The 13,811-nt window shown below is 45.4% G+C and overlaps 1 protein-coding gene across 1 annotated transcript in view; it reads right to left on the bottom strand.

Annotated features, from left to right (window-relative positions):
* SLIT3 (slit guidance ligand 3) overlaps positions 1 to 13,811 on the bottom strand; it is a 589,227-nt gene that overhangs the window by 489,471 nt on the left and 85,945 nt on the right. Inside the window, exon 4 of the mRNA XM_026009601.2 lies at positions 2,008 to 2,079. Coding sequence (XP_025865386.2) covers positions 2,008 to 2,079 — 72 coding nt within the window. The remainder of the gene's footprint in view (positions 1 to 2,007; positions 2,080 to 13,811) is intronic.

The following is a 13,811-nucleotide window of genomic DNA, read 5'->3' as shown; positions in this document are numbered from 1 at the left end:
ACACAATCTCGTCTGATACTCATATCTTGTCTGATACTCATAGCTCCTCAGCAAGAAAGATAAAAGGAGGGTGGGGTCTGCCTTTTACTGATGAGGCTATTCAGGCACAGAAGTGAAAGTGACTCCCCCAATCTCTCTCACAGTTAGAAAGTGACAGGATATCATCCTGAGGTTTCCCATGTCCTGGGCTGTCTGCCTGGACCTGGCACCCAGCATCTCCCTGCCTGAAATTCCTCCTCTGCTGGGATCAAGAGCAGCCTTGCACAAAATGAGCATCACTTTGATGGCCATGGGGAGCAGCTGTGAAGTCATGTTCTGTGAGCAAGAACCAGCCTGCCTGATGTCCTGCAATAAGCAAAACACTCAGACCCCACCTGCTCAAAGCTTTCCAGCGACCCCAGCCTCACAGACACTTTCTGTTTGCCTGAGAAACACTTTCTCAGGCAAACAGAAAGTGATGCTGAGATTCCAGATGAAGAGCATATAGCCAGCATTATTTAGGATCAGGTCAAAAGGCACAATGTAGTGCTGGGTGGAGAGACGGCTATTAAGTGAACATGTAGGGGGAGAACTATACAGGAAGAGGAAATTAAAAACCAGGTTGTTTGCCTGCATGCCCATTTAGTATTGCTTATCCAGCTTGGCTAGACACTCAGGCCACTGAATGTCACTTTATCTACCCTCACTCCCATCAGAGTAGATTCAGAGAGGAAGGGTGGAAAGGGGGGGCATGTGCTTGTCCATGCCGAGCAAAGCAGCCAGGTGGACTGAGCCAGAGAAATGTAGTACACAGCTCGAGGAGACCTTGACAAGGTATAAGTGACTCCTAGAGAAGGCGAGCAGGCCTGCTGTACCACTTAAACACCAGGCAACCCTTGCCATTCTTGTTCCAACAAAGCACCCTTTAAAATACACTCATGTAAAAAAAATAAAATACATTCATGTATATGGTCTCTTCCTGGATGTGTACACACAGACATAGATACAGATACAGATTCCTAATTCAGAACTCATTCTTAAGTGCACACACTGACATGTGTTTTGTATTTCCCAATGTATCCTGGAGCCTACATGCATTGTTTGACGGCATAAATAGGTATTAAACACAACCACCGAGAATGTGAATGGTGGCCGCAAGTTTGGAGTCTCCCCAGTAATGTTAGAGTCTTCCCAGCCAGGCTGTAAATCTCACTGCTTGACTACTAAGCAGCCAGACATTGTCACTCCATTCAGAAAATCAAGGTTTGGGCCAAGCCAGTTCAGCCCACAAGCTACGAGAGTCACTGCCAGCATGACTTGTAGGTCCACAATCATGGAGCCATTCGCGATCAGTTAACTAGCAGTTGCCCAACACCCACAGTATGTGAACCACAATCTCCATTCTGACATGCATCTCAAGCTCCTAAGCCTCCACACTCTCACACTCGGTAAACGCACAGATGCATCTCCAATCTTCCCTCTGCATTATATCCTGGAGCATTCCAGAAGATAAAGCAAAATTCAAGGTGCCTCTTCCCTTTTCCCACAAAACCACAGATCTCCAGACGGGTTCCCAGACTGGTGGTCAAAGGGCAGGAGATATTCTAGTCCACAGGGTGGTGAGGGTGAAATGTTCAGTCCCACCCAATGCCCTCTGAAACCACTGGTGTCTCCTGTAAATAAATCCACCTCAAATCCCATCCTTAGGGTATTACCCTGACATAAGGTCAGACCCATGTTAAATGGCAGCGTGTCTTTCCTTGCAAAGAAGTGATCTACTACCATAAGTCATTAGCTCTCATTGACCACTTCAGCCACTGATCTCTGAAGACAGGGAGCACAAAGTGGGGTGTGGAGGGGCAAGTGGGAGCCACACTATGTTGAAGCCCAGCCCCAAGTCTTCATGCACATAGCCTAAGTGTCAAGCTCTGCATGGCACCAGGCTCCATTCACAAAGGTAGCCACAATATCTGTATCACCAAAGCCAGGCAGGACACCAGGGAGAGAACACAATTCAATTCTACTCACAGTCTGGTGAGCTTCGGTGTACTCTGGAAAAGCAATTCTGGGAGGACCTGGAGCTTATTCTTGTTCAGGCGCCTACAGATGAAAAGAAGAATGAAAGGATATCAGGAGACATTAAATTGAATCAAGTATATTCACAGACATCACTTCAATCAATCCATCCATCAATCAATCAACAGGTATAAGAAGACCTTCTAGATCTTTCAACGTGGGATGCACATCATGTTAAGACATATTCTGTCTTGCAAAGCTTGCAGTCAAGTTTTGATATAAGGCAAAGGTCACTCATAGGCAAGAACACAGCATGGCATGAGTACTGCCATTTTCCCATGATGAGCTTAGGACAGACATCAGTAATTGATCACACTTCTTTCTCACAGATTCCAGACGAGGCTTTTGAAATTTTCTGCCATGTGCTCCAGGGAGCTATTGCCAAGTGACAAAACTGATATGCAAAATGGATCCCTAAAAAGAGATAAAATACTAGAGAGAATATTCTATCCTAGGTAGTGGTGGTGGTGCAGTGGGGAAATAGCAGTTACTATGGAAGCAGAGGAGGCTCTGGATTGAGGGGCCAAACAGAATCCCTGCCAGCCTGGCTCTCTGGCCCAGAGTAGGCCTGCACTACAACTTTCACAGACCCTTGGCACTTTTGCCTTTGCGTGTCCCTATGTCTATACAAAAATTAAATCATGTTTTATAACTATGTTGGTATAAAATATATTAATATCATATATTGTAACATTTACTTTGACCTGAAAGGGTTTTTTTCCTCCTAATTTTAAAAGAAATGAAAACATTTTCATAGGGCTCTAAAAGTGCTGTTGGCTCTGGACACAGTCCCCATTGTGCCTAATGGAGCAGTCAGCTTTGGGTCAAAGATCACAGTCTGGGCATGTCGTGTGGCTGGAGGTAAACTCATCCCAGGAGGGACACCCCACATGGGATGGCAGCAATGGAGCCAATCAGACGCTCTCCTGAGAATGGCCAATACTAGTGCCAACAGTTAAAGAAGGTCATGGATGTTTCCAAAGGACCCTGAAACCTTGTTGTGGCCTCAAAGAAGGCTGCTCTCCTGGGAGTGGGAGGCCAAGAGGGGGACCCTGTTCCCTGCCTGTCCCATGTCTCTCTCCTAGTATCTCTTATCAGTGAGTGCCCAAACCAATGTCTCCAAATCTGTCCCCAGAATATCTTGGAGCAAAAGAATAGCTTATGGCTTGGTTGAATTTCTTCCTTAGATTGATCTGCCTATTTGGTTACCTGGGACAACCATATTATCCTATCTCAGAGTTAAGCAAACTGAAGAAAAGAAAAGGTGAACTTCTTCTTCACTTCTGCCCCAAAGTCCACATTCTTCCCACTGGGCCAAGCAGACATGATTCCTTGGGTGGGACTTTGGTATTTTATCCCTTTCGTCCCAGATTGATAGCCAAACACTTCAGGGGGACAGGGAACTAGAAGTAGCTTAAAAAGGGCAAAGCATGTAAGAGAGGAGCATTTAAGACTCCAGAATAAGGTTCCTGTCAGAAGTGTGCTGCTCAGCCCTGATGGGGCTCATGGTGTGTGGGGGCTGGTATGGACCAGTGATTCTGTTAGTGAGCTCCTGACGGCAACAAGGCTAGGTGTGAGGCTGGGAAGTTGGACAGGATAAGCTCAAATTCTGTGCTTCCCCCCAACGGCAGTCTGACTCCCACATCAGTGCTCTTTTTAAATTTGTTGTTAATTGTGGTAAAAAAAAAAAAAAAGGTAACAAAATTTTCCATCTCAACCATTTTCAAGTGTACAGTTCAGTAGTGTTAAGTATATTCACATTATTGTGAAGATCTCTGGATCCTTTTCATCTTGCAAAACTGAAACACTACCCCATCAAACAACCCCGCCCCACCCTGCCCAGTCCGATAGCCACCACTATACTTTCCGTTTCCATGAATTTGACTGGTGTTTTTTTTTTTTTTTTTAATCACTCCCAGTATCTACTCTGTGTTCCTGTCACTAAAATGGGAAGATGAGGGATGCCTGGGTGGCTCAGTGGTTGAGCATCTGCCTTCAGCTCAGGTGGTGATCCCCAGAGTCCTGAGATGGAGTCCTGCATCAGGCTCCCTGCAGGAGCCCTCTGCCTGTGTCTCTGCCTCTCTCTCTCTGTGTCTCCCATGAATAAATAAATAAAATATTTTTTAAAATTAAAAAAAAAAAGGAAACATGCGGGCATCCCAGGGGCGGGTGAGGGGTAATCTAGTTGCTTGTTTAGAGCAGTTCCCAGTCAGTGATAGGTGCCTTTATGTCATGTGGGTGCACTGATTCCAGAGGAGGCATGGCAGTATGATTTTGGGGCTGGCCAGGGCTGGATTCAGGTGTGGCTATATCTTGATCTCTCTGTGTGACCTTGGGAGTCCCACACCTAATGAGCCAGTGTTCCATGTGCAAAATAACCCTATTTAGTTGGGTTACAGTAATTCATAATGACACAGTATATGCCCAAGCATCCAGCACTGCAATAAGAGCACACTGATAATAAAAATGATGCTTGTTGAGTCCTGACTGCATGGCAGATGCCTGGCTTCATGCTGGATGGGCTGGGTCACAGGCAGTAGCGCTCAGAGGCAGACATCAATATGATCCACACCTCATGACTGAGGACACAAGTGCCTGGAGCAGTTGGGTACATTCCACAAGGCCGTGGTATTAGGAAGTGGTAGGGATAGCATCTGGACCCAGCCAGTCTGCCTCCAGACGCCTGGTTCTGAACCACTAACCACTCAAAGCCTTGCAATAACTGACAGCTCCCTTCCTCTTCCCCCTCTTCTTTTTTTGCCCTCTGCTTCCTTTCATCCAGGGTTGCCACCCCCTCTGCCCCAGCCCAGACAACCATCCACCCTGAATACATTTCCCTCCCTGAAAAGAACTCTCTTGGAGGTCCCTAAGGCCAGAACTGGTCTCTCTGTAGGTCTGTCTGGAACCACCCTCTATTGTCCTAGCTGCACAAAGCTGAGTGAGAGTTACATTCAGGCGACCAGGACCTGAGTCACGGCAAAAATCCTAAAATCCAGCCCACCAAGGCTTGTCGCGGGTAGGGTGTTTAGTGTGCTAAAAGCCCTAAACCAGAGTTGAAGCTAAAAATAAAGCCAGCTTGGCTTCAAGGCTCCAGGAAGGGAAGGAATCATTTTTCAGTATTTGTGGCTGGACAAAAATAAAAACACAACCAAATTGAGCCAATTGTGCTCTGCCTGCTGCTCTGTAAACCCTGATGAGGCTTCCAGGGCAGCTGGACCGGGCTCTTCTCCCAAAGCCTCCGGGTTTTTCCGCTTCAGCCTGGGCGGGGCTCATGCTGGTTCTCCCTATCACAAGGAGTTTGATGCTCTATTTAATTTCCAGCTCATCCCGGGATTTATTCACATTTACTTAGCTAACCAAACTTGCTGAAAAGTCTTCCTTAAGGAGCTGATGAAGGTTCCAAGCTGCATAAGGTGCATTCCCATGTAGAGCAGCTCCTGAACAGAAAAATGAACAGCATGAAATGTGACATTCTCCTGGTGGAGGCACAGGTCAGCACTGGGCTGCAGATGGGAGCTACTCGCCATGATGACCTCTATCACTATGCCATCCACTCTATCACTCATGCCATGCTCTGTCATCCTGGGCGGAAATCTCCTGCCATGGTTCAAGCTGAAAATAGATCCATGATGCCTGGATGGAGAAAAGGACTGAATGGAACCCATATGAGGGCAGACCTGAGGAGGTAGGCTGACAAACAGGCCATAGGCCAGGTCAGTGATAAGATAAAGTCCACCTGGATGTCCCCCTCTCTTTGAGATCAGCACTCTTTTTTAGCTTTCCTGCTGTAATAGTGAGCAGCATACAGGTCAAAAATCTACTGGCTGTGAATTGCATACTGCTTTTCAGCCTGAATTATGAAGCTTTGCAATACTACTGATCACCTTCCTGGAAGTACCTGGGTATAAGATCTGATTAGGGGATTTGCCTTTTTTGTTGTTGTTGAATTTGTCCATTTATCTATCCATTCAATCATCCATCCAGCTTTCCACCCAACCATCATCCATCTATCTCTTCCATCTCTTCAGTCCTTTTTTTTCAATATGAACATACAAAGATGAATAAGAATATTCCCTTCCAAATATCAGAGGGGAGCCAGTGAACCCAGACCTGGTAGGAAGGCTTCCCAAAGGAAGTCGTTGGGATTTAGTTTTGAAGCATGAGTACAGGTCTTCAGGAAACAGGGACAAAGGGCTCTAGACTTGTGCATGGCCATGGAGGGCCTTGAGACCCAGAAGCACTTGGGGAGCAGGCTGCATTGCTGGGTGGTGGGGATGACATAAGAAACAGAAGTGATTAAGCTATAGATCTGGGCAGGGGTCCTACAGCAAGGGCCTTTGTGGGTCATCATAATGGATCTGGGCTCAACTGTTTCCTGAGAGTATTGGGAAGCCACACAAAGGGCGTGGGCAAGGGAATGATCATCTGGTTTAGATTTTAGAAAGTCTTCTTGAGCAACAGTAAACCTGGTTTGGCAGAGTCTAAAAGAGGAAGCAAGGAAACTAGTTAAGAGGGCTCTTATGTAATCTACTTGGCTACGTGAGGACATGGTTAAAAATGAGAATGGTACTGGGGTGTAGGAGACACATGTGAAGCATCATCAACAGTCAGAAGGAGTTACAGGGGTGGAAGTGTTAAAACTGGCCCCTAGGGCTCCTGTTAACTGAGTAACTGATCAGTTGAGATTACTAGTCACTGGTAAAAGGAAGAGAGAAGGGAGACCAGCACACAGAACCTGGTATGTTTAGATTCAAGATTTCTATACTACTGGGTCATCTCAAATATGTTCTGATGACTAGTATCAGTAGCTAGTAATAACAGAGAGACCATGACTCAGGCACTGTACCAAGCACTTTACATGCACTATTCCACCTAATTCCCATAAAAATGCATTAAGGCTAGTACTCTCAGTAGCCCTATAACAAGGGAACAGAAGCCTAAAGAAGTTAAAGCACTCGCCCAAAGTCAAACTTGACCAAAATGGTGGTGACAGAATTTGAATCCAGACACCTGATGCTAAAGCTGTGATCTTAGCTACCATGGAGAATGATAATATTTAACTTAGTTCTTCATTATAGGCCATCTCAACTTATCACAGACTATCACATGTGAGTCTCATTTTTCCATTAACTTCTGAAGGTCCTCAGGAATAGAGAATACATCTAATATCTCTCTGCTGTCCCAACTTCAGCCCTCACAGCCCCAGGCATGCAGGGGGTGGCGCTTTAGGAAGGGCCTGTTGAATTTCATGAATGAATCATAAGGGAAGAATGGCAAATCTGGGAACCTGAAGAATCAACGGTCTTCCTGGGCTAGGTGACAGAAGCCATCCTGTTTGGAGGCAAACACAACTCCCAGAGGGCCCACTTGTCTCTCTGCATTCTCCAGAAGCTTCTTGTAGATTCACCTGCCTCACTGAAAGGCAAGGCAAGAACAGCAGGGCTCATTCAGTGCTTCCCTCTGTGGGTGAAGGACAGAGTGAGAGGCCTCCAGGCCGGAAGCATGTATGTCAGCGGCAGGCCAGGGCAAGGCCCCAGCACAGCAAATCCCTTCCTTCCCTCAGGGAATGGCGGCAGGTCCAGCTGCCCAGTCATGGCCCGAAGGAGGGAAAAAAGTCAAAGCTTGCTAACTGCCAAAGGTCACTGGGATTGTTTACTTTAGTAATGAAATTAATTGGTTCCCCAGCCTCAGGCACTTTCCTAGGCAGCCTGGATGCTCTCCAGGTCTACTGGTACTTTCAGAAATGTCAACATGTCTAAGCAACAAGGGCCAGAGAGGCTCTGTCATTCAGAGCAGCTCTAAGCCTCCCCCAGTGGATAGACGAAGAGAACCATGGAGCTGGGGCTCTATGTAAGTACAGAGGAAGGGCAGCCCCTAACTGCAGAGGTCTCATATCCTAGCTCAGGTGGCACCATCATCCACGAGGATATACAGGTGTCACTATACATCAGGGGAACTCTCTGAACATAAGGGGGAAAACCTGACCTTGGCGAGTGAAAAAGGCAGACAGCCCTGATTTGGGGCTATTTCTACAGTTGCTCCCTATAAACAATGAAGTCCTCTTATTTTCTTGGTTTCCTCACTGGTCAAATCAAATTCAGACTTTTTTCCTGCTATACAGTTTTCATAATGCAAACTGGATGTAGCCTGATCAGTTCAGTGAGAAAACGGACTTGTGATGTTGTTGGTTTACATGACTGTCATGATCAGAAATGGTTCCCACGTGTGTGGAAACAAAGCCTATATGCTTCAGCACTCATGACCACTTTTGTTGGGTGACTGATTCTTCTTTGCCATTGGGATTTCCATTTTTAAAATTTGTTTTTATTTTCTTGCTAGCAGCTCTCTTGAGGTATAATGGGGACTTCCTTTTAATAGCACTGTCGGTCCAAACCACAATTTATTTTGATGGTTCAGAAGCAAGTTGACCTGAGTCTTATCTTCCACAGAATTCAGCATTTGCTCATTGACATTTAGATTGACTTATGCCAATTTTGAAAATCTGTTATTTTTAGTTTATAACTTCAAAATTTCCTTAATAGCAACTAAAACCTTCATTTTTGACATTTCTGTAAGAAAAATAACTTTATTCCCATCACCTAAAATTCTTGCTCCTGAGCAGTTTTTTCCTCATTGAGGTTGAGAACCCATTTATTTATTTATTTATTTTTTTCTAAATATTTATTTATTTGAAAGAGAGAGAGGAGGAGAGGGAGGGAGAAGAACAGGAGAAGAGGCAGAGGAAGAGAGACTCTCAAGCAGACTCCCTCCCTGTGTGCGGAGCCCAACATGGAGCTCGATCCCAGGAACCCTGAGATCATGACCTGAGCCAAAATCAAGAGAGTGTCGCTTAAACAGCTGAGCCACCCAAGTGTCCCCAGAGAATCCATTTTAAAAATAACTTAAAATTTATTTTAGGAACACGATTATTATGTAACAGCAAAACATGTACCTCATGAGGTCCCTGAGAGGGATGAATGGTTTAACATCTGCAAAGGTCTCTGCAGAGCTCCTCAAAGGCTCAATAAATGGTGGCTGTTACAACTACTGTCTTGTCACCATCATCATCCTTAGATGCCCCAGGAGGGCAGAAATAGATTTATTTCTCCTGTATAGACTACTGTGTTGGTCAGCATGGCTATTAGCATAACAAAATCTCATTGAGTTAGCACCGTAAACACAGATTATATACTCACAGAAAGGACTTGCTCCATCTTGTGAGATGACATAGGGAAGGCATGGCCTCCAAGGCCACTACACTGGGGAAGAGAGGAAACAAGGAACCAGACCAGCTCTTAGCTTTCTTGATCTAGTAATGACTCATAACAATTTATTTCCCAGTGGATTGTACATGAAACCACATTACTATACTGGGGGCTCCGATTCCAGGAAAACATGTCTAGGGTGGGAGAAAACACACATTTATATGTGCGTGTGAAAGCACATACACGGACACATGCACCCAACATACACTGCAGCTACAGTGAGGACACACCTTAACAGAGTCATATATCTGTCAGAGCTGACCGAGTCCATTTCAGAGAGCTAGACCACTTTACAGTGGCTAATACTTGTCTTCACCCACATAGGGCAGGCAGCTCCCTAGACTCCAGAGTCATACCTCAATCCCTTCTGAGACAAGCTGGTCCTGCATCCTCTCCTGCCTCAGGGTGTTTATACATGCCCCTCCCTTCTCTGGGAATTCTCTTTACCCTGTGACCAGGGTGGCAGCTGGGGAGACGTGAAGATAGAAATGTTTTAAAGATGGGACAGAATTTGCCAATGGATTGATTGGAGGTGAGGTCTGAGAGGCAGAGGAATGAGCGCTGACACTGAGGTTGGGCCCGTGCATCACATCTAAAGCTGGAACTATTGCTACTGGAGATGGGGGAAGAGCGTGGATAGAGCAGGTCTAAGGACCAGATTTAGATATATTAAATCTGATATGCTTATAAATATCAAAGTGGAGACACCTGATAGGCAATTGGATATGCAAATCCAGGCTTTAGGAAGAAGACCAAGATAGAGAGGCACATGATATTTAAAGGCATGAACCATGGTTCCCCTAATGGGTGATGAAGAAAGGGATGAATCGTGGGCTTGTACCACCCAGTGGAGAGCAGAGAGAGCAGGAAACAGCCCCCAGTGTGGTAGGAGGAGAAGCAAGAGAGGGTGAAATTGTGGAAGCCAAGTGAGGGGAAAGAGTTCCAAGGCAGGGCAGGATTACTGCTGAGAGGTAGAGAAAGATGAGGATGACATTGGGTCCAGCAATAAGGAGCTCAATGGTGACCTGGAGGGAACAGGCTGGTATAGAAGTAGGCATCAACCATTAACTGGAGTGGCTCAAGAAAGAGTGGGAGGAGGAAATCAAGGGGAAACAAGAATTTTGAGGGGGTTTGCTATAAAGAAGGACAGAAAACAGGCTGGTAGCTAACAGGGGATATGAAGTCAAGAAAGGCTTTTGTCATTTTTAGTTTTTAAGATGGGAAGGCAGGATTGCAACATGCTTCTGTGCTGATGAGAATGATCTGGTAAACAGGGTAACAGGGTAAATCGATGGTACAGGGGATGAAGGGAAAATTTTTAGAGTGAGGCTCTTGACCAGGTGACAAGGAAAATCCCAATGCACAAGTGATGGCAATGGCCTTTCACAGGGCCAAAGGTCATCTGTGGCAACAGCAGGGCAGGCAAAAGTTAGGGGACAGGGTACGGCAGACATGGTGATAGGCATCTATGGAAGGCCTCCTCTCATTACTGCTATTTTCTCACTGATAAAGGAAGCTAGGGATTGAGGACAGTGACCAAGGAGAGCAGGTAAGAAACAGTTTTCCAGGAAAGAGTAGGAGATGAACTGACCAGGAAAGGCTGGAGGTTGGTGGGGCAGCAGCCAGTGAGGTTAGTGACCCTGAGTTACACGTGAGATCTGCCTACATAAGCATGTGTCTGTTCTCTAGACACATCCAAGCTGCCTGGGTGATGGGATGCAAACAACTGAAATTGAATTCAGCCTAGAGTTTTTGTAGGAGCTATGATAGAGGGGGAGATGGACAAGGGAGTCGAGGGAGTTAGAGCTCTTATGGAAATGGGTCATGATATCTTATGTTGACTAAGGAAATAAGGGGGGTTGCTATGATCTGGATGGTTGTGTGTCTCCCCCACCCCACCATCACATTCATAGGCTGAGATCCTAACTCCCAAGGTGATGATTTAAGAGATCGGCCTTGGGGAGCTGATTAGAATATGACAGCAGAGCCCTCATGAATGGGATTAATACCTTTCTAAAATAGGTTCCAGAGAGATCTGTTGCTCTCTCCATCAGGCGAGGAACAGAAAGAAGTCAGCAGTCTGCAGCCCAGAAGACAACCCTCCACAGAATACAACCATGTCATACCCTGATCTTGGACTTCAGCCTCTAGATTGTGAAAAATAAATCTCTGTTGTTTTATGCTACCCAGTCTGTGGTATTTTGTTATAGCAGCCCATATGGAATAAGACAGAGGTTATCAGGTGGGTATGAAACAGTGACAAGATGACAGAGCAAGTGTATTATAGGCTCCTGAGGATCCAAGGACTCATGGGTAGGGCACAGGCCTGGGGCTTAGGGAATCTCAGTGATGGTCCTATCTCTGCCCACAAGAGCTGTATGGCTGTGTAAACCATACCACCCCAGTTTTCTACATCAACAGACTCAGTGGGTTATTGAGATGATTCCTAATATCCCTCTATTATTCTCCTTATTCTGAGAGGTGGATAGAATATCTGGATTTTACATCCAGCTCTAAATGATCTATAAATCCTTAGGGCTTAAATTCTCTTTCTTGGGATGCCTGGGTGGCTCAGTGGTTGAGCGTCTGCCTTCGGCTCAGGGCGTGATCATGGAGTTTCAGGATTGAGTCCCACATCGGGCTCCCAGCAGGGAGCCCGGTTCTCCCTCTGCCTATGTCTCTGCCTTCTCTCTGTATTTCTCATGAATAGATAAATAAAATTTAAAAAACAAAACCAAAAGCTTCTCTTTCTCTTGGCTTCTTCATATGAAAAATGAGAATAATGATACCTATTAGATTACCCATGCAAATATGAGGCACCATGAGAAGTGGGTTATTTTTTTGTCAATTTTCTTCACTGCAACTCATAACTTAGAATAGTTCCTAGCAACTAGTAGATGCTCAATGAATATTTGCTGTTTGGTTGGTTGGTTGGTTGGTTGGTTGGTTGAGTGAGTGAATGAATCATTCAATCAATGAATCAATGAGTGAGTGAATACCTACTTCACCTGTCCCATGAAATCACTGAGGAACAAATGAGATGAAGAAAGTAAACTCTGAAAAAAAGCTTGCAATGATATAAGTTGCTATGCAATGCTGCCCAAGTACCCCTGTGCTGGCCATTTCACTCTGGCTATTAAAACCAGAGTATCTGATTAGGGACGTGCTGGAGTACTGCAACTGGGTTACTGGAGAGCTGAAATCACAATAGTACATTTGGTCACAGTGTTGGAAAGATAGTCCTGAGAATATGAGGCCCCAGGCACATGCCATCTGATTTATATAGTGGGGTGAGAGGGAAGCAAGGACAGCTCCAGAACTGAGTGAAGCCGGAGGGAGGCTGAGGGTCCCTACACCACATGCAGCATTAGAGTGAGGTCTCTGTATCAGCAGAATGAGGAGTGCTAACGAGAAAAGGCAGAAGGCCCCCAAAAGACAAACTCTCTTGTTTGTGATGCCTGGTAATGAATATAGGAGAGCTATGTTGGGGAGGGCAGGAGAGGAAGATTGAGAATTCCTCAGATGCTAGCATTGCTCTGTAAAAGCACGCTCCATCAAGACATTAGGCATGCCTCAAGCAGCCTATGGTTAATGTTGAATCATTTCTACTAGGATTCAAGAGAAAAATACTTTAGGCAGCTATGAGGATTCCCCCCCCCCCCCCCCCCCCCCCCCGCTGCTTAAAGTCCCCAAAACAATGCAGCAAAGCTGGTTCTAAATAGGATGGCATGAACACAGCCTATCACAGACTTCCCATGTTCTCTCTGGCTTGTTCTCAGCCCGTCACCTGGGTCTCCAACCCCTTTGACCCACAGGTAGGAAAATGACAGATGCAAATTGCAGGAGAAACACTCTAGCTGGTGGATGTCATGGGGGCAGGTGCAACTCAGCACAAATTTTCTCAAAGTGTACTGTTTAAAATGGTCCTGTTTGAACCCACTGGCCTTTGCTTTTAAGAAAGTTCAAAGTAAAGAGAGAGAGAGAGAGAGAGAGAGAGAGAGAGAGAAAAGAGGCCTGACAGCAAAAGATTCAAACATTCCTAGCTTGTGAATGACAAATTTCCCTTTCGTTTCTGTTCTAAACACTTGCACTCTCCAAGATCTGTTAATGATGGTGTGCTTCTCTGTGTGTTTATCTAGCTATCTAGATAGATGTCTACATATTGAGCAACAAAAAAGATCTCTGAAGCCTTTTCAGGCATGAGCCAAGGAATGCAGAGTAATTATCTGTGACCAATTCTCATCTATAACTAATTAGAATTTTACTTTCTCATAGCATTTCCTTCCTGGTCCAGGTCCAAGGCTTTTCCTTCTTCTTTTTCTTTCTTTTTTCTTAGAATAGGAATATACCTGGATACATTCAGAACCATGGGGTGGGAAGGGAACAGGCTGAAAGAGGAACAGGGGAAAGGGGTACTTTTCAGATTGCATTATTGCTTTAATCTAATTGAACCTTCTTTGGTTATTCCTTGTTGTGAACGCTTTTCCAGCA

Source organism: Vulpes vulpes, chromosome 4, assembly GCF_048418805.1.
Source record: "Vulpes vulpes isolate BD-2025 chromosome 4, VulVul3, whole genome shotgun sequence".
Lineage (NCBI taxonomy): Eukaryota > Metazoa > Chordata > Mammalia > Carnivora > Canidae > Vulpes > Vulpes vulpes.
Note: the sequence above shows the minus strand (reverse complement) of the source record. Positions and strands in the feature narration are given on the sequence as shown.